The 19,225-nt window shown below is 54.4% G+C and overlaps 2 protein-coding genes across 2 annotated transcripts in view; one reads left to right on the top strand and one right to left on the bottom strand.

Moving 5' to 3' along the window:
• Positions 1–651: 651 nt before the first annotated feature.
• Positions 652–5,118, top strand: S100A11 (S100 calcium binding protein A11). The gene is made up of 3 exons (XM_050930748.1): positions 652–878; positions 4,095–4,250; positions 4,791–5,118. Exons 1-3 carry the CDS (start codon positions 876–878, stop codon positions 4,962–4,964), a joined length of 333 nt encoding a protein of 110 aa, XP_050786705.1. The 5' UTR covers positions 652–875; the 3' UTR covers positions 4,965–5,118.
• A 2,185-nt stretch (positions 5,119–7,303) lies between these two features.
• COPA (COPI coat complex subunit alpha) overlaps positions 7,304–19,225 on the bottom strand; it is a 33,171-nt gene continuing 21,249 nt past the window's right edge. Inside the window, exons 17-33 of the mRNA XM_050930723.1 lie at positions 18,971–19,109; positions 18,041–18,203; positions 17,793–17,939; positions 16,736–16,925; positions 16,377–16,472; positions 15,435–15,523; positions 15,074–15,197; positions 13,399–13,488; positions 13,193–13,302; positions 12,485–12,562; positions 12,157–12,225; positions 11,474–11,610; positions 10,554–10,740; positions 10,352–10,462; positions 9,765–9,926; positions 9,210–9,404; positions 7,304–8,018 (exon numbers count right to left, since the gene is read on the bottom strand). Of these exons, the coding sequence (XP_050786680.1) occupies positions 7,959–8,018; positions 9,210–9,404; positions 9,765–9,926; positions 10,352–10,462; positions 10,554–10,740; positions 11,474–11,610; positions 12,157–12,225; positions 12,485–12,562; positions 13,193–13,302; positions 13,399–13,488; positions 15,074–15,197; positions 15,435–15,523; positions 16,377–16,472; positions 16,736–16,925; positions 17,793–17,939; positions 18,041–18,203; positions 18,971–19,109 (2,147 nt within the window). The 3' untranslated portion in view covers positions 7,304–7,958. The remainder of the gene's footprint in view (positions 8,019–9,209; positions 9,405–9,764; positions 9,927–10,351; positions 10,463–10,553; positions 10,741–11,473; positions 11,611–12,156; positions 12,226–12,484; positions 12,563–13,192; positions 13,303–13,398; positions 13,489–15,073; positions 15,198–15,434; positions 15,524–16,376; positions 16,473–16,735; positions 16,926–17,792; positions 17,940–18,040; positions 18,204–18,970; positions 19,110–19,225) is intronic.

The raw sequence follows: 19,225 nt of genomic DNA, 5'->3' as shown, positions 1-19,225 counted from the left end.
ATGTGCAATCACTGCCTTCTGCTGCTTAGAAGCACTATTGCGCGTCTGTGTCAGAAGCCTTACACTGCCTACAGCTGAGGGGGAGTCCCCTTCAGCTAACAGAGCAGAGGCCTGGGCTTTTGGAGCTAGAGGGTCTGGATTCAAGCCCGGCTGATGCTCTGAATGTCCAAGTGCCCTCAACGTGCAGCATGGAGACTAAGGCCCAGATCCACAGAGGTATTTAGGCTCCCAACTCCCATTGCAATTCATGGGCGTTAGGAACCTAAATATCTTTGTGGATTGAAATTCACGGGAGCTGGGAGCCCAAGTACCTTTGTGGATTGAAATTCATGGGAGTTGGGAGCCTAAATACCGTTGTGGATTCAAGTTCACTGGAGTTAGGCGCCTAAATACTTTCGTGGATTGAAATCCATGGGATTTAGGAGCCTAAACACCTTTGAGGATCTGGCCCCAGGGGCTATGGGCTTGTCTACAGTAGCCACAGGCCTGTGGGCAAACAGAGGTTCCCACCCGTTCAGCAGCTTAGCAAAGGGTCCCCCCCCCCGAGTCTCTGCAGCGGAGAAGGGAAAACTCGGAGCACAGAAAGAGGAAAACAAGTTAAAAGCAAGAAAAGAACTAAAGGAAAGCGGGGTGGGGGGGGACAGCCCCGAGGAAAGGTTCAGCCCAGGGCACGTCCCCGAGGTGCGGTGTTTGCTGCGCTGCACCGAACAAACCTGGCAAGTCCGGATCCGCCGTTAGCCGGGCGGAGCTTCGCCCAAGCCGGCGGGAGGGGCCGGGCCGGGCCGGGCAGCCAAGGGCGGTGGCCGGGGCTGGGCGAGGCTCAGAGAGCGCCCCGGAGTCTGATCCTCGCAGCGCTCCGCTCCTCTGCTGCAGCCATGGTGAGTGGGGGGCTCGGCTCGGACCCCCCCCGCACGGGGACCAGGCAGCGGGACTTGCTGGGGAAAACAACGGCGGAGTTTTCCGCCCAGGCAGGGGTGGGAGCGAGCAGCCCCCGGCCGAGTTATAAACTCCGTGGGAAGTGGGGTGGGGGGGGCAGGCCCCGACCCCAGCCCCAGCGGAGCCCGGGGCAGAAGCGTCTCTGGAGTTTTTACCATGTCAGTTGCACACAGGACTGGCAATGGGGGGGGGGCTGAGCTCAGACCCCCCCCCAGGCCTGAAAGGGGTGAAAAGAGAGAGAGGGGTGGGGTGCTGAGCTCATCCCCCTGCCCCAAAGGCGTGAAAGGAGAGAGAGGGGTGGGGTGCTGAGCTCAGACCCCCCCCCCAGGCCTGGAAGGGGTGAGAGGGGCGGGGTGCTGAGCTCAGACCCCCCCCCCCAGGCCTGGAAGGGGTGAAAGGGGAGAGGGGGCAGGGTGCTGAGCTCATTCCCCCCCCCCGCCCCAGAGGCCTGAAAGAGGTGAAAGGAGAGAGAGGGGTGGGGTGCTGAGCTCAGACTGCCCCCAATGCCTGGAAGGGGTGAAAGGAGAGAGGGGGCGGGGTGCTGAGCTCACCCCCCACCCCAAAGGCCTGAAAAGGGTGAAAGGGGAGGGGGCAGGCGGGCTAAACTCAGACACCCCCCCCCCGCAAAGGCCTGGAAGGGGTGAAAGGGTGGGGGGCTGGGACAATGTGTGTGTGGGAGGGGGCAGGGTGCTGGGAGCCATGGAACCAAACTGTAAAGCCTGTATGTGATGGAAACCACGTCAAGCCAGAGGGTGCAGCACCCCTCATCCAGCACCTCTGGGTGCGGCCCTAGCTAACATGATGGATCAGGGCTCCAGCCTTCTCTGGGCAGGCCCGTTGGGAGGAGGAGCAGATCTGTGGCTATGATCTCACTCTCTTCCCCTCCTGCCTGCCTCTCTCCCCAAACGCACCCCTCTACCCAGCTCTTTCTCCTCCCCTCCTCAGCTCTCCAGCCCGTGCACAAGGTGTTTCAGCTGCTCTCCTCCCCACAGCACGGGGGGCCAGCCCCTGTCCTCGGGACCCAGCTCCCCAGGGCCTCTGGGCAGAGCTGGCCCCACACAGGAGGATATTACGCAGCCGGGTTTGGGGTGAAGGAAGCAGGGGCGGGACTTGTTTCCTATCCCACACCACCAAAAAAGGCTAAATTCAGCAACACGGAGGATAGGGCGAGTGATTTCCCCAGGGGAAACCACGGGTCGGCGGGGCAGACACCCCCCTTCCCTTCCCTTAGTTCCTCCCACATAGCTCAGGCCCTGCTCAGCGCTTTCCTGTCCCTGAGTCACCCAGCTGCCTTTTCCTCTTCCTGGCCTCGCTGGCTCCCCCCTTCCCTCCCTCGCCTTAGCACCCTGGTGGCGGCTTGCTGGGGGCTCCTGCTCACCAGCTGAGGGGGGCTGGCAGTGAGCGAGCCCTGGGCAAGGCCAGAAGGGGGCAGCGCGGATCCCCCCTTTCCCCCAGTACAGGATCGGTGCTGGTGCAGTGCTGCCCCTTCCCGCGGATCCGGCATCTTCGATGGGGGCCGGCCCTGCTCTGGAGGGCCCCCAGCCAGGCCCACGAGGGGAGGGCAGGCGGCACGGCCTGGTCATTCCTAGAGGCCAGAGGCATCCTCTCCTCGGAGCCCCAGTTCCATTCGCCCACCACCGTAACCAAAGTCCGACTGGAACTGGTGCCCCCGAGGAAAGAGGCCCCAGCTGCTATTCTCTGATGCACATGAGCCAGCCTGGCCCCCTGCCCTGGGGCTGGGTTGGAAGTAAGGCCCCCAGGGATGAACCCTCATTCCCTAGCCCAGATCCCTGCTCTGGGGCCGGGCTGGAAGCAGCATCTCTTATGGAGGAAAGGCTGCATATGCCTTTCGCTGATCCCCTGACCCAGCCGTCCTGCCCGCTGCCCTGGCACGAGGTAGGAAGCAGTGCCCCCTTGAGGGGAGAGGCCCCATCACCCACTCACCCCTCTTCCCCCTCAAGCCAGCCAGTCCTGCCTTTTACCCTCTCACTGTCCTGTCTCACAGGTATCCCCTGTCCACATTGTGCGGAGCAGGGAGAAGATAGGGCAGGATCCTGCAATGATTTCCATTTCTCTCTTCCCTCAGAATTTCTCCCATGACAAACAACGGTTGGGGGCGGAGGGAGGGGTGAAGGGGAATGCATTTTTCTCTCCTCCACCCTCCCCTGTGATTGCTAGCCAAAGCCACTTAGTATTAACGAGGGCAGTGAAAAAACCAGACACTGTCTATTCCGAAGAATTTCTCTTGCACAACCTCAGTGCAGACACACCCAGCTCTGCAAGGCAACATGGCAGTTCCCAGGTGGCAGCTGTACTGCAGCTTGCAGGGGGCTGGCTCGCTGGGCCTGTACCCAGAACCCACCCCCAATTAGGGTGACCAGACAGCAAGTGCAAAAAATCAGGACGGGGTGGGGGAGTAATAGGAGCCTATATAAGAAAAAGACCCAAAAATCGGGACGGTCCCTATAAAATCGGGCCATCTGGTCACTCTACCCACGATTCACCCCCTTCCCTCCACTGGGCTCTTTCTGCCACTGCCAGAAGGTTCCTGCCGCCGGCAGGGAGGCACTTGCCGCAGTTCGCTCGTGTCCAGCGGGCAGTTAGTCGCCGGACTGGGCTGGCAGCTGCATCTCCTCTGTGGTCTCTCTTGCACCATCCCTGTCCGAGGGAGCAGGAAGTGTCTCGGAATCGACCACCGTGGAAGGGATTGCACCAGACTGCCTGGGGAAAGAACGCTGCAGCCGGTAGAGCCTGAGCAGCAGCACTTAGTGCTAACCTCAGACCCCACAATCCCTCGGGGCCCAGGGAATAGAAGCCAGGAGTCCAGATTGCCACTCCCCTGTTCTAACCCCTAGACCATAGTTCCCGCCCAGAGCGTGGGAAAGAAGCCAGGAGTCCTGACTCCCGGTCTCCTGCTTTAATCACTAGACCACACTACTGGAAGTGGGATCAGAACTTGGGCATCCTGGCTCTGTCCTTGACTAACCGCTGGACTCCCCTCCCATTTCAGCGCTCCCGTTAAAGGCGGCATTCAAAGCAAGCGTCAGAGCCAGGAGGGGTTGTGCAGGGTAGGGTGACTCGCCGGTAGCGCCAGGCATTTGCTGCCGGGAGTGTGTGTGTGGGGGGGTCTCATGAGTGATGCCTTTTCATCGCTGCAGTCGAAGATTCCCGTGTCCCCGACGGAAACGGAGCGTTGCATCGAGTCCCTGCTGGCCGTCTTCCAGCGCTACGCCGGGCGCGAAGGCGACAACTGCACACTCTCCAAGAGAGAGTTCCTCAGTTTCATGAACGCCGAGCTGGCTTCCTTCACAAAGGTGAGCTGCACCCTCTGGTGGGACACCCAGCCGGGGGGACGGGGATTCCTGCTATTGCCACTGTTAACCCAGCAGCTCTGCTGAGTCGCTGGCGGGGACACGGGTGGACGGGAAAAAGGGTTCTTGCCTGCAGATGTGGCTTGGAAACCATCTGTCCTTTGGTGCCTTCCTCAACTGCAGCTTCCTTTGCCCCATTACAGGACGTCTCCAGCTGTCACTTGCCCAGGCAGAGCCCACAGCGGGGGGTGGGGGGGGGAGCAGAGGAAAGAGCCACGGTCTTTGGAACTCTCTGCCACCAGATCAGACTACAAAATGCATCTCTGTTTAGGCTCGGACTCCCTCTGGCGATTAACCTCCCTGGTACTGACCTGTGCAGGGGACCGGCATCACTGGCTGTAGGGGGTTAGGGAGTCCGTCCCCTCTATTTTGTTGTAGGATCTTGATCCACAATTCCACGAAGGGGGCCCAGATATGACAATATGAGTCTCCTTGGAACTGCAAGCAGAGATACTGGTAAAAACCCTCCTTGGCCTTCCACAGAACCAGAAGGACCCGGGAGTCCTGGACCGGATGATGAAGAAGCTTGACTTGAATTGTGACGGGCAGCTGGACTTCCAGGAGTTCCTGAACCTCATTGGGGGCATCGCGCAGGCTTGCCACGTTGCACTGTGCGTGCAGGCTCCCCCTGGTCACCCCCAGACCAAGAAACTGTGACCCCTGCCAACCCACCCCTACAGCCCAGCAAACATTCCCCATGCACCCTTTGCAAGACCAACGGTCAGCTGCAGACCTGCCCCCAGCATGTGCGTGTGTGGATGGAGGAGGCTCCTATTGCTCTTGTATCAGTAAAAGAATGGTATAAAAATTCCTGCTCAGTAGTTTTTTATCTCAAAAAGTTGGGGGGATGTGGGGGAAGGGACCAGCACAGCTCCAGTAGTTTGAGCACCAAACTGGGACCCAGGACTGCTGGGTCTCATCCCTGCTGTGCCACTGTTCTTTGGGATGTGACATCACCCCTCTCTGCCTCAGTTTCCCCACCTGTAAAACAGGGGGATAATGCTAATTATCCACTTTTTGTCAAGTGCTGTGAGCTCTATACATGAACGAGCACCGTAAAAATCCAAATTCTGAGAATTATTTTAGGGATTTTATGATCATTGCGTCGGACATCTTTAAACAAAGGAATGGGCAGGTCTGGGGGGAGGGCAAATGTGTCATGTTAAAGGGTAAGATCAGTGCAAAACGCAGCAGCTACAGGGTCGGGAAACTAACATTGAGGGTTGCAAAGGGGTTGGGGGCATAACTCGCCTACTCCTAAGGGATGGTCACTAAACTCTTGAGATTGGATCATTGAAGCGCCCCCTGGTGGTGCTGTAAATCAGATCAGCAACAGTGAGACTCGGCTGGCTCCAGGCCTGAGCTGGGAGAACGGGGCTGTTAACAGAGCAGGGACCCTAAAAAGAGAGGCTGAAAAGTGAGGGTGAGGAGCTGAACAATACATGGCCTTCTCGGGCAAGGGAAATGCCTGCGATTAGAGAAAGCCCCACCCTAGCATGGAGATTCCTGCCCCCCCTCCCCCTCCCCTACAGCTGCTAGCTGGAAGTCACAAACTCAGGGTCGGGTGTCCTTGGAAATGTGCTAGGGCATCAGGTGGGATTGTCCTGGGGGAGACTCTCCCCCCACTGGCAGAAATGTTCCAGGCTTGACTCTTAAGTGACATTAGCAATCTTACACTTCCTGTTCAAACGGTCCTGAATAGAGGTTACAATAGCTCAGAACCTGGAAACGCAACCTGCTCCACGTGTGCTGGCCCATTTCGCAGCTTGGTTTTGGGAACAAGGACACGCTGACGTCAGATAGTGAGGCCGGAGGCGACCACTGTAATGGCTTAAGTGTGACCACAGGCCAGAGAACTTCCCCCAAAATAATTCCTAGGGCAGAACTTTTAGAAAAACATCCAACCCTGATTTAAAAATGGTCAGTAATAGTGACACTGCCACCACCCTACGTTAATTGTTCCACTGGTTAATTACTCACACTTAATAATTTACGCCTTAGTTCCAGTCTGAATTTGTTGAGCTTCCACTTCCAGCCACTGGCTCATGTCAGACCTCTCTCTCTAGACTAAAGAGCCCGTTTATTAAATGTTTGCTCCCCAAGGGTACTTCTAGTTTGTGATCATGTCACTCCTTCACCGTCTCTTTGTTACACTAAGCAGATTGAGCTCCTTGAGTCTATCACTATAACCAGCACACACAGATTTAGAGCAAGTGAGGGAGGATATGCCATGCAGGGCTTTGCCCATCCTCTCTCAAGGGCACCAGTGGCTGGGGTAGGGAGCAGCTGCTGTCTCTGAAGAGATGTAAGTACGGTTAGCAGCCTCTCACAGCAGGTTGGAAAGAGGACACATTAGATTATCATAACACTCCCTTTCTGGCCTTAAAGGAGGTTATTCCAAAAGAGCTATTCCTGATACATTCTGGAACAAGAGCACCCACAGTATTAATTTTCATGTGTAGACACACCCAAAATCGATATTAAAAACAAAATGGGAAAGGCACCATTGTGACCATGGGAGCTCCTGCACAGCACAGAGAACCTCACCCAGTGGATCAAGCCCAGAACTTCTGTCTGACCTAGAACCTCTCAAGTTTTCCATGCCTCATTCCCCACACATTAAATAAGCCCAACTCAGCCCTTCACAGATGCTTTCCCCTCTTGATCTTCAAGCTGCAAGGCTGTCACTGAGCCATATTCCCTACCCTGTCCCTCCAGGTCATTGGACCCTGTTCAGGGCAAACACCAGAAGCCAACTAGGCCTGGGGAAGGGGCCATTTCTTATGGGAAAATCTTCCATATTTCCCAGTGAATCAGGAGTTCTGCTCTCTCTAAAGCAAAGCCTCAGTGCTTTATGAGCAAGACTGTCCCTTTAAAGCCCACAGGAGTAAAGAGAAGTGCAGCTCCACCTGCTTACATCACTCCACAAAGTAAGCTGGAACAACCAGCCCATTGTAGGCTCTGTCAGAACAGCTGAACCAGTGAAAGGGGGAATCCAGTCGGTTAATTCATTTTATTAACATGAAAAGGAGCCAATGTTGGGAAAAGCTGCTAAGGACAAAAATCAACCAAAGCGCTGGGATTCCAAACCACTTTCCCGCTCCCATCAGGGAAGGGACACGAAGCCCGTGAGCCTCCTTGGATCAGGACTCGACTGCCCATAGGACAAACTCTCGCTTCTACACAGGGCCATGCTGGACTTGAAGCAGGCTGTTTTCCTGCTCCCCAAGCTGGGTTCTTGCATCCCTGCCCAGGGGGGATGGAATCTGTGACTGGAGAAGTAAGTGGGTGGGGGGTGTGTCTAGCTCTGGTCACAACAAAGGCTCTTGGGCAGAGGGAACGTTCTCTTCTCATGAGGGCAATGCTGCCTCCAGTTAACAGGTGAACGTCACATGAATTGCACCTTATGACAGGATCCCATGTTATTACTTGTTGGGCTCAAGGGAGGGGGCGGGGGTTTCACCACAGCTTGCCAACTGTGGCGTGGGAGGGAAGCACAGCTCTCACCGACTGCACACTTCACAGCAATGGTGCAAAGGATCCAGTGGCAGCGGTTCGATTAGGAGCTGGAATGAAGGGAGGGAGAAGCAGAAACAAGATGAAGGTTTCAGGGTTGCAGGACTGAGGGTCTCCTTAGCCTGGGGCAGGGCCTTAGCGGAACTGAAGTGGGCTGATTCGCAGCCCAATGACATCTTTGCCGATCTCTGTCACCTGGCGAACAAAAGGGAGGTGGTTAATGGTTAACAGCAACACAAGCTTGGGGTTCCCAGCACAGATAGCTTCTACCAGTACACACTGCAGGGACTGACTGCTGGGGTGGACGGAGACAGCTTGAGAACCTCATCTCAACCACAAGCAGCTTTGTGCCACCCAGCCTCCCCCTATAGCCCAGAATCCTAGTCCAAATGGCATCAGCAGGACCAGGATCCAGCCCTATGTGCATTACAAAGAACTGCTGGCGCAGTTCTCCTGGCCTGCCCCGGACGACAGCTGCAATAGAAGAACCACCAGCATTTTAAAATGAAGTACTGAGCAGGAGGCTCAGTCCAGAGCAACCTGCAGGGCTCAAGGAAGGCCAGACCCAGTTGTGCTTTGATTTGTAGGACGTGCTGCTGCCGTTGCTATTCTGAAAGGTCTCTCAATGAAAAGAAAGATGAACTGCCTAGCTGGTAGCTGAGGCAGGCGCACGCACACCCTGGGCTGCTCAAATCACTCCCCGGAGACGAATGGGCACTCTCCTATCAGCACTCCAGGCACTTGTGTTCACACGCTCCTGTGGTGCTCCAAGACCAAGCTCAGCCCATCCTGTGTCTGTCCCTGATCTGAAGGAGCCACAGACTGCGAGTGGCAGGGACACACTGCAGGGCTTTGCCTCCTAATCAGGGGACACACCCACTCAACTCAGGGTAACCCATGCGGCCTGTTAGCAAGGGGATTTCGCTGCAGCACCAGCCACCCTGCACAGTCCTCATCCCCAAGGAGCTGTCAGCACTTCCTCAACTTTATACACACTGCACCACTCCAATGTGGAGGGGGCCGGCGGCATGGAGTACAAGGGGGGTGGCGTGTTTGGGACAGACACCAGGGCAGACACCAGCTCTTCAAGTGCCAGACAGTCATTACAACCCTCGCAGAGCAAACGGGAGCTGGGTGATAAAGGTCTCATCAAGCCCCCACCTGCCCTGGGAAGGATGAAGGGCTGAGTTGAACCTGCTAGGATAAGAACCTGGGATTCCAGGGATTCTTGATATTTCAACCCCGAGGCCTGAACCACTGATGTTCCCTCCTGCCAAGACTCAAAGAAAACATTTACAGAGAGCATTAGGCAGGGAGAATTCGTCAGAAGGAGTCAAGGACCAGAGGTGGGGGAGGAGGAGCTGCCACCACACGCGGTGCCCTTACCGTGGTGACTCGGCAGATCTGTCCCCGGAACTCGGGGCAGTAGCAGGCGCCGCTGAGCGGGCACTTCTCCACCGGCTTGCCGCGGTAGATGGGCCGGTAGGAGGCGGCGCAGATGTCGAAGGGATTATGCATGTCATAGTTGAGCTGGTAGGTGTCAGTGGGGTTCTTCTCGCAGGCGGACAGGATCTTGCGTGTCTAGGGAGGGAATGGAAAGCATTAGTGGAGAATGGGAAGCCAGCAGCGGAGTACGCAGGGAACGAGCTTTGGAATACGGAACGACTCCAACCTGACCACATCTCTCTGCTTTACACACCAGGAAACCCCACGCAGCCTTTAGGGCCAGGAAACATCCTTCCCTCCCAGCACAGCCTGCCTGCCTGAGACATACATCCCCACCGCCCCAGCTGAGACACCTGCCCCAAGCCCAAGCTCACTGCTTCCCACTGCACAGCCTCCCCTGCCTACCTTTGCCCTGCTCAGCCTGGTTCCCTCGGGAGTGAAGGGACCTGAGCACACGAGGACCCAGTCCCCCCTCACTGTGCCCTGCACACTTGCCTGCTGCGACACTTCGGGCTTGGGGCCCAGCTCCAGGAGCCGGCGAGCAAAGGTGGCAGCTGTCTTGAAGTTTTTGAGCTTAAAGAAGAGATTGAGGGCGGTGCGCAGCACAAGAATCATGTGGACGGGCTGCAGGTTGGAGTGGGTGAAGTAGGCTGCCATCTGCGTTGGGGGAAGCCAGGGAGAGAAAACACCATCATTAGGGGGCACCATTTGCCAATTACCTCTTGGAGCAAAGAGAGAGTTGCATCTTGGGAGGTGACCCGCCCTAGCACAATGCAGTCTGGTGCTAGAGGGAGCAGGACAAACCCACTGGGGTGGAGCTGCAGAGGGACAAGCCAGCCTCAGGCTGACAATCAGTGCTGTTGATGGTATGGGAGGCGGGTTAGTATAAGGCCTGCTTCACAGATAGGGAAACTGAGGCCCGGTGACTCGCCCCAGGCCACCCGGGGAATCTGCAAGAGGAACTGGGAATTGAATTCAGGATTCCCAGTCTCCTATCACCACTAGCCCATTCCCTCCCAGAGCCAAGAACAGAGCCTAGGAGTCCTGACCATGATAACTGGAGTGCAGTGCAGCGTACGTACCTCACAGGTGCGTTTCTGCTGCTCCAGGGTCTCTTTGGGGAGCTTCTTCCTCTCGATCTCCATTGACAGCCCCACGATGTACTCTCGGCAGATGGCGATAAGCTGCTGGGCCTGTGACGAGGAGATAGAGAGAGTCAGGCACCATTCGCCTGCGGTCCCTGAGAGGGAGTGGAATGGGAGCCGGGAGAGAGGTGCCTCTCACCTCAGCGATCTCCTGCTTGTTATCCACCACCAGCAGCGGCACGCTCAGCAGGATGGCGCGGAACTTCTCCACTGCCTCCTCGAACTTGCCAGCCGTAGTGAGCTGGTAGCAGACTTGCAGGCGCTGGATCAGGTCGTTGAGCTTCAAGCCGACGACCGGGAGGGCATTCTTCAACCCGGCGTCCTTCCTGGAAGTGCGGGAAGGGGCGAGAGCTTCAGTGAGAAACTGGGAACCAGGAGGCCAGCTGGACCCTGGAGGAGATTGGGGGGAAGGGGGAGCATTCTGCTCTACAACCGGTCAGTGACACATTGGCCTGGCTGAATGAACTAGGTCCACACTGCAGCTCCTTGGCCATCACAGCTGTGTGGCAACCACAGAGGGGGTCTCCAAGCCTCCCCTGCTGCCTGACTGGTGCATACTGGGAAAATCTGGGTCACTATCCCATACTGCCTCAGCTACCCCTGCAGATGCCCAAAGTTCCAGGCTAGCTTGGCCAGAAGAAACCAGCAGCAGGTGGCAAGGGAGCACTAACCCCACTTACCTCACCTTGTTTAAGCTCTAACAAATGGAGCCCGGTGACAAAGTCCTTCCCGTCATCAGAAAACGGCCCCAGGATGGAATTCTCCCTAGAACTTGTGCTATCAACAGAGGGGCTGGTCCCAGATCCACTCAAGATCCATTATCACTGAGCTGTTTAAAAAACTATTTAAAATGTGCTTGTTTACGTCAGAGGAAAGGGAAGGTGACACCAGGCAGGGAGTGGGTGGGGCCTGTTTTGTGTTTGAACATGACTCGCACATTGGGAGCTAACCGGCAGGTAATATAACTGCCACCCCTCCAACCAGCAGCATCCAGGGAAGAGTCAGGGGAAATGGCGGAGACACCTGAAGGGAGAAGCCGGATTCTGCCCGGATGCTCACCAGTTGCGATGTGGATATCCATACATGGCGGGCAGGCAGGGAAGCGCTTGGTAGGTGGTGCGGCCCCGGGCATAGGTCTGCAGGAACAGCTGCTTGTAGGGGCCAAAATTAGTCACTCCTACCTGGTCGTGGAGGAGCTGGAGAGAAAGAAGGGAAGCACCACACTGATTGGCTGGTCACTGTGTAGGAGCAGCTCCAACCCCACCCACAGCCTAGACGGGGATCTCATCCTGCGCAGACATTAGCCCCCCAGCCTATTAGAACTTCTCCTTTGTACCTGGGGAACCTGAAGCACAGGGAGGAGAAGTGACTTATCCGAGCAGACACAGTGAGTCTGGGACAGAGACTGAAAGAGAACCCAGGTGCCCTGAGCTTTAGCCAAGAAACTCTCCTCTTCCGTAGCGAGGTTAATCTGGTATTGCCAGGCAGTCACAGGAAGGCAGTGGGGTGGAGCTCCCAGAGCACTGGGGAGGGATTTGGCCACATCTCCTCATTAACATCTCACCCCAAGAAGGACCTCTAACTGTTCTTCAAACTGAACAGCATGGGGCATGAGACTACTGCATAATCTGCATTGAGCACCCCATATCAGCTGACACCCCTTGGCCCGAATACCCCTTGCTGGAAGGGGTCACAAACAGGAGGGGGAGAGGTGATCTCTGGGACTCTCTGGCATAACTTACCCGCATGGCTGTCTCGAAGGAACCACCCAGGATGTGATCAACAGGCAGCTGGGAATTGGTACACCAGACCTAAGGGAGAGGAGGAAATGCATTACAAGAGGGGCTGTTGGGGGGGAGGGGGGGTCACGCCTGCCCAATGCTACCCAACACACTCATATCCCATTGAACACCGGCAGCAGGGCTCCAGCCACTTCTCCCAACAAGGCAGCTCCAGTTCCTGATGCTGATAATTAACCAGTGCAGGAAGGTGAGCAGGAGGGACCAGACCAGGAAAGACAGGTGCCTGAGGGAGGGTTCAGAGCGTGCCATGGCGGGTTTGTCCTGTTACCTGAGCTGGGCTGGTGCCCTTGGTGGGTGGCACAAAGAATCCATCCTCGGCTCCTCCTGCTGGACCAGCAGGGACATCCTAGGGGAGCAAACGGGGCACCGATTAGTTAGTCAGTGCTGTGCTGGTGACTGACAGCTCTGCAGCCTAGCACCGCACAGTGAAAGCTCACCCCGGGCTGCCCTGCTAATGTGCTTCAGCCTTAACCTCAAGAATGACTTCTAAATGGAGAGAGGGGAGGTTAGCCTCACGGCCCATTCAACCTTTGGCCTCGGCTGAAACCGCCAAGAAGGGGGCTAGTCTGACACCCCTCCACGCATTTCACAGGATAACAGCCATCAGGACAATCACCAGAGCCCAGTGCCACTCTCGAACAGATGGATTTCTAGGCCGGGGAGGGAAGGGGTCAGTGTGAACAAAGTGTGAAGCCATGTGGTGACCCTACAGGCAGCCTGATACAGTAGCTCAAGAGTGTGAATTGCCCCCTACATCACAATGGGGCATTGGGTTTCAGAGCCAGTGACAAGAACTTAACCCTTGACATTAACCCTTTCACTGCTGATCACTTCAGCAGAAACATCCCACCCAGACTGTGTTCGTGTGGCCTCCAATTCTTCTCCTGGCTTTCCCAGCGCCCATCCCACTGCAACTTGGCTACTTAAGGCTCCCAATTCCTCCCAAGATCACCTCCTGATCCCCCCAGCTCCCTACCAGTTCAGGAGGAAGGTCCAAATCCTCTTCAACTTCCCATCCTCCTCCTTCCTCCTGTCCCTTACCAAAAGCTTCGTCTCCAAAGCCTTCCCCGGCATCCACAAAGCCATCTGCACGTTGCAACAGAACCAGAGTCAGAACTTTGCTGGAGAGAAGAGAGACCCCCCCACACTCCCCAGCATTAAGGGCTGCTCATGTGTTCTCACCTTCATCCAGCTGCAACTCAGCATCCTCTCCCCAGCCTTCGGTGCCAACAGTGTCGATATCAATATCGGCAGCCAACGCCCCTCCTTTGCCTGGGGAAAGGGACAGGATCACTCATTCACCCCCCTTCAACAGGGTCAGATATTAGAAGAACAGGCATTACGCTGGCCCATCACAGCCCAGCTCCTATTGTCACAGATCTGTGCCGCATTAAAGGCCAAAGACATTTGAAGCCTAGGTGAACTGCATCCAGGGGATTTCCTGGGAATGGTATAAATGTCATCTTTTACGGGGTACCAGCCTGCATGAGAAGCTGGAGATTTAACAGTTGGGCTACTGGAGTCACGAGAGGGAATTAAAGCATGCCTAGCCCAGCACAATTACAGTCGGTTCTGCTGCGATTAATTGGGCCTGCAATTTACCCCGATGATGAAAGTGAGTGAAAATTCGTAAGACGTCACAATAACCCATCACAGCAAATGTTGATGGGAAACAGTGCAAAAGCCAGACAGACAGACTGAAGCAGGCCAAACTAAAAAGGCCCTAGATATAATTCCTGGACTGTGTGAAGATCACGCCTGGTAAACAAGGACAGCGAGAGACGGAAATCAATTAATCAAAATGGATGTGTTGGAAATGAGACCTAAAGGGTGGACAAAATATGAAGGGATGGGCTATTCCACTACTGCTCCCTTTTGGGGTACTGACAAAAAAAGACTTTGGGAGGAAAGCTGCTACCACAATGCTGACTGGCTGAAAGATGAGAGAAGGGGAAGGAGGGACCTGGACCTTCTCTGTGCTAATCCTGAGATACGTCTTGACCAGACCAGGCCATCACGCTCGCTCTCTGAAACTGCCACCCTCTAAATCCCAAAGACCACCTGGGATGGGAAACTTTTTCTTCCCCTCCACAAATACATCCTTTTCCTATCCTTCCCTACCTGATTTCTTCTCTTTCCTATCTCTCTCCTTTTTCCTTCTGTCTGATAAGAATCTGGCTTTGCTGGCCAAGACTGCATATTTTGCAGCACTGCTTGTGACCAGAGAAGCAGATAACAGAAACACCTAAACAGCCTCCTGCTGATACAAGTTTGCTAGATCTCAGAGTGACATAAGACCATGTGCTGTTCCTGTGTTTTCCAGCAGTGAGGTTGCAAGTCCAAGTCAATACTAGAGACAGATGCTGCATTTTCTATCTTTGCTGTTCTTTTCTCTTCTTTCCCCTCATGCATTTTTGTCTTGTCTTTTAGGAATCAGGATCGGAATTCAACAGCATCAACAATGACAACCCCAACCCATCTCAACTAACTTCTCTCTTCCCCAAAAGGACAGTTTTACCACCTTTAACACCATCTCAGAGACTGTCAAATGGGGTTTCTTTCTAAAACCTCTCTCCAGCTATGGGGAAAGGGAACAAGGAATGTTCAAATGAAAGCCTCACTTAATTCTGTTCATTTCCAAGGCTTTAACTCTTTTCTGAATCTTTAATACAAAGTTACAAGAATTTTTAATAACGTGCCTGCCATGGCACTAAGCAAGCTGAGGTCCATATAGCAAACCCCAGACCTTGTTTAACTCCATTTAATATTGGACAGTGACTGTGTCCTGTTCACACTTTGACTATTTGGGCCCAGTCCATCTATATTAATACAACAGTTCCCAAGTACGCAATGCTACCTTTGCTAGCAATTGTTCCTTCAAAGAATCCCTTGGAGACAGTGAGCAATGGCCAGTTTGTGTCCAGAGGCATGATGGCAGCAGGGGGCTGGAGCAGCTTTGCATTGGGGTCAATGTCTGGAATCTGAAAAGAGACAGATCCAGAAGTACAGATCATGGAAAGAAAACCCTCGGCTTAGCCTCTCCTCTATGTAATGCCAGGTGCTGGTCTCAGCCCTGGCTGGAGAGGGGGCTCCTTCCTTCAGGGAGGTGTCAACTAAAGCCTCGACCTCATCAGCACCAGTGCTAACTCCCACTGCTATCCTCTCCTCTTCCAGGTGGAGCCTGTGACCAGGCAGGAAGCAACAGCTGATCAACTAACCGTTTCCTTTTCTGGGTCAAACGTCTCCTTCAGACTCTCGGCTTCTTCATCCAAGCCATGAGTTGCAGCTGTGAGATAGGCCAGGGACTCTGAAAAGGCACATAACACATATGGCAGATGGATACATTATCTGTAGGGCCCTGCATAAATCATCATTTTTTTTTTTTAAGAAATGTCATGACAGCGTAAACGTAAAGTATTGAATTTCAGGAGTTTGCACAGAATGAATTTCACAAGCAAATTTAGTCAATTCCAAGGAAAACCTCTTTAAAAGATGACTGTTTGGGGGCATATTCATAGATTCTGTGAATCGTGACTCACACAAGATACTTAAAATGTGTCAGATATTTCATATACCATACACACAAACTTTTGGAAGGACAGGAGACTTCCTATATCACGCCTCGCTGAGATGAAAGTAAGATTGGCAACATATACAGGGGCCCATCAGCTCCCACAGGCATCACAGAAGGGGGTTGTGGGTCAAGAAAGAAGGATGGACTGTTTTCTAGTGGTTAAAGAAGGTGATCGGGAGTCCCAGGACTATTGGTAGCTCTGTCACTAATTGTTGTGAGACTTTAGATAATGCACATCCCATCTCTGTGCCTCAGTTTGTGTCTGAAAAGTGAGGGCGATAATGCTGAGTGGCCTCCAGGGGGCACTGCGAGGGTTAACATTTGGAAAATGCTTTGAGAAACTTGGCTGAAAAGCAGATGGGGAAAGTGTTGCGATCCAAGGATCCCAAACGAACAGCTATACAGTGGGGTCACACCCAGCCACGATGCAGCAGCTAACGCTCTTCCAGGCCCCCCTTTAGCTGTGGTTCTGGACACTTAAGTGGGAGGCAAAGCAAAGATGCAGGAATTGACATTTACTGGACCTTTCCCGCTGTCCCTCAACCCACAGGGCAGCGGCATAAGATGCTGGCACTGCGATACTCACTCTGCCCGCAGTTCTTCAAGATCCTCACCCTCTCTGCTACATCTCCGAGGTACAGGGCGTTCTGATAGTGGCCACTCATGTCTTTACGGATCTCAGCTAAACCAGAGGAGATAGAAACAGTCACCACCACTCTGCAGTTCTCAGCCTCCTCTATGAGCTGTCCCGTCTCCCCTTTCTCAAGCTGTCACTTGGCTCCATTATTAATTAATTCTCATTATTATTCTTTTTTTGTATTGCAACAACATCAAGGAACCCCCAAGTCACGGACCAGGATCCCACTGTGCTAGGTGCTGTACAAACACAAGAAGACCACTGCTGCCTCAAGGGGCCGACGTTCTAACCCCCGTCCCAGGACTCACCTATCTTCATCATCTTGCGGAGCTTCTCTAGGTTGCCCGTGATGAGGTACAGGAAGGAGAGCCTGTCGAAGTTCTTGGTGCGCTGGTAGCACATCTCCACGATCTGATGGTTTCCCTGCAGCAAGGCCACCTCCCCCAGCTTCTCCCAGCAATTCTTGTCGTCCAGAGCCTTGGCTGCCTCCAGGGCGATCTAACAGAACGCGGCAGACACAGGCACAGATGTGAGAGCAGGGATGGAAGGATGGTCCAGCAGATGCTGGCCTGGGACTCTGGAGACCTGGGCTCAGCTCCCTGCTCCACCAAAGATGTTCCATGTGACTTTGGGCAAGTCTCTCTGTGCCTCAGTTCCCATCCGTGCAATGGGGATAACAGCACTGCCCTGCCTCACAAGGGTGTTATGAGGATACATTAAAGACAGACTCAGACTCTCAGATACCCATGACAGACAGTTGCTCCCTACAGCTCTGATCCAGCTGCGTTATAAGGAAATAAAGCAGACACAACTCTGTCCTGGCCCACTCCCCACACGTGGACTTTACCACCACTTTCAACCACAGCTCCAAACAAGCTGCAATCAGATTTTGGTTCCTCTTCAGGATCCCCATATGGTCTGTGCCTCCAATCACACCCTGGTCTAGCTAAGTTCACTGCGGATCCACAGGCCCACCAAACCTTGTGCCCAAGAGCGGGGACCTCCAGTTAGTTCACATTAAATGGATTTTTAACATTCCTTTTTAGTACAGAGGTGCAGCCTGGGGAGACGACAGGCCCCATCATGCACTGCTCCAAGCAACCTTCTGTTCAGATTAAGATGGGCCATCGCTCACAGGGAGCTGTAGACCTTGGGGGCTGAAATCCAAGTCTTAATGACGACGGCCAGCAGAGGCCTCACTGTAAAATTTCAGAGGCTGTGCCTGGACCACCACATGTTATCCACAATGCAGACGAGCCTTTCCCCGAGACCACACCATACAACCTGCCACCTGCACAGGCAATTCAGAGAGAGGTACCCGTGCAGATAGCCCCTTCCCTGCCCCAGTGCAGGCTGGTCTCTCACCTCGATATTGCCGCACTCCAGTGCCAGGCTGAACCGGGTCTTCTCGTCCTTTACGAAATGCAGCGCCACCTCAGGGTAGCCCTTCTTCTGCAGGTAGGCGATGATGGACTGGCCCACCAGCTTGGCGTTCCTCACCATGTGCAACACCTAGGAGGGAGGCAGCCAGGCAGAGGAATTGAGAATGCCACGTGGCAGGCATTATCCTATGGCACCAGGTCGTGGAAAGATGCCATGCCCTGGCCCCTCACCTCATCATACTTCCTGTTGATCAGTGCCAGCTTGAACCTGAACTCCGTGGGGTCGATGGTGAGGACCCTGGGTCGGCATTCCCTGTCTAGACAGGACACGTTGTTCCCCTTCACACGGGTGACATAAATAGGCAGGTCCAGAGTACGGATGATTCCGTGATCCCTAAACCAGGAGACGACATATATGTATGTTACATAGCGTGACCCATTTGAATGTCATGCGCCTCTCCGGCCAGGTCCATTAGCTTGGGAGAAGCTACAAACCCACATACCTCTGTATATGGCCTTGCCACTAGCATGGGTTATAACAGCAACCCCAGTCTAGGGAACAGGCTGCCACAAGGCCGATGTCAACAAGAAAGAAATGAAAAGGTACAGCTGCACCCAAAGTCTAGGCTGCAGAACTGCCTCACCCTATGGATCGCAGATCTGACTTTGAATCCAGTGTTGGAAAGAGAAAATACAGAGCAAATTCCTGTTCAGCCTGAAAAGCTATTTTGGCTCCCCCAAGCTAGCAGTGAGCTCGCCTTTATTTGATAGTTCCACCTGCTAGGATGTGAGCTGATATGATCAAGGCAACTTAATTTTGCACAGCGGCTTCAATAAACTCCACTCCCACGAAAACACAAGAGGGGAGAGCGAGGAGAGGCTTTTCGCCGTGGTTTTGAGAGAGGGAGATGCACCCACCTGGGGAGCTGCATGGAAGAACAGAGAGGAGGCTGTTGCTACAGAGGGAGGGTCCCCAGGGCGTTGTTCCTGACAGCAGGAGGTGCAGAGGAGAAGGCTCACATACCCAAAGCCAGCAGCTGAGGCGCAGCCTGATATCGAACCAAGCCCAGCCACATGTGGCGAGTGGAGGACAGGTCCTTCAGAGAGTGGTTTCAAGACACACACCCCTTGATTCCTGAGCCCTGCAAGCAGCAGACTCACCCTGTGGTGACAGCGTATTTGATGTGGTTGCTGGTGGTGTAGATGAAGACACCGCTCTCATCCCAGGCGCCGCTCTTGACGCGGATATTCTCATGGATGTTACACAGGGACTCCAGCTTCCTGTTGCAGATCATGATGGCTGGAGAGGAGGAGGAGGAGGAGGAGGAAGTCCAGAAAACCGTAAGGGTTACAGAATCCTCTGTCTGCCTCAGAGGGCTTGTCTACACAGCAAATTACTGCGCGGCAAAGCAGGGT

Source organism: Gopherus flavomarginatus, chromosome 20 (genome assembly GCF_025201925.1).
Source record: "Gopherus flavomarginatus isolate rGopFla2 chromosome 20, rGopFla2.mat.asm, whole genome shotgun sequence".
Classification (NCBI taxonomy): Eukaryota; Metazoa; Chordata; order Testudines; family Testudinidae; genus Gopherus; species Gopherus flavomarginatus.
This window is presented reverse-complemented; position numbering and strand designations above follow the sequence as displayed.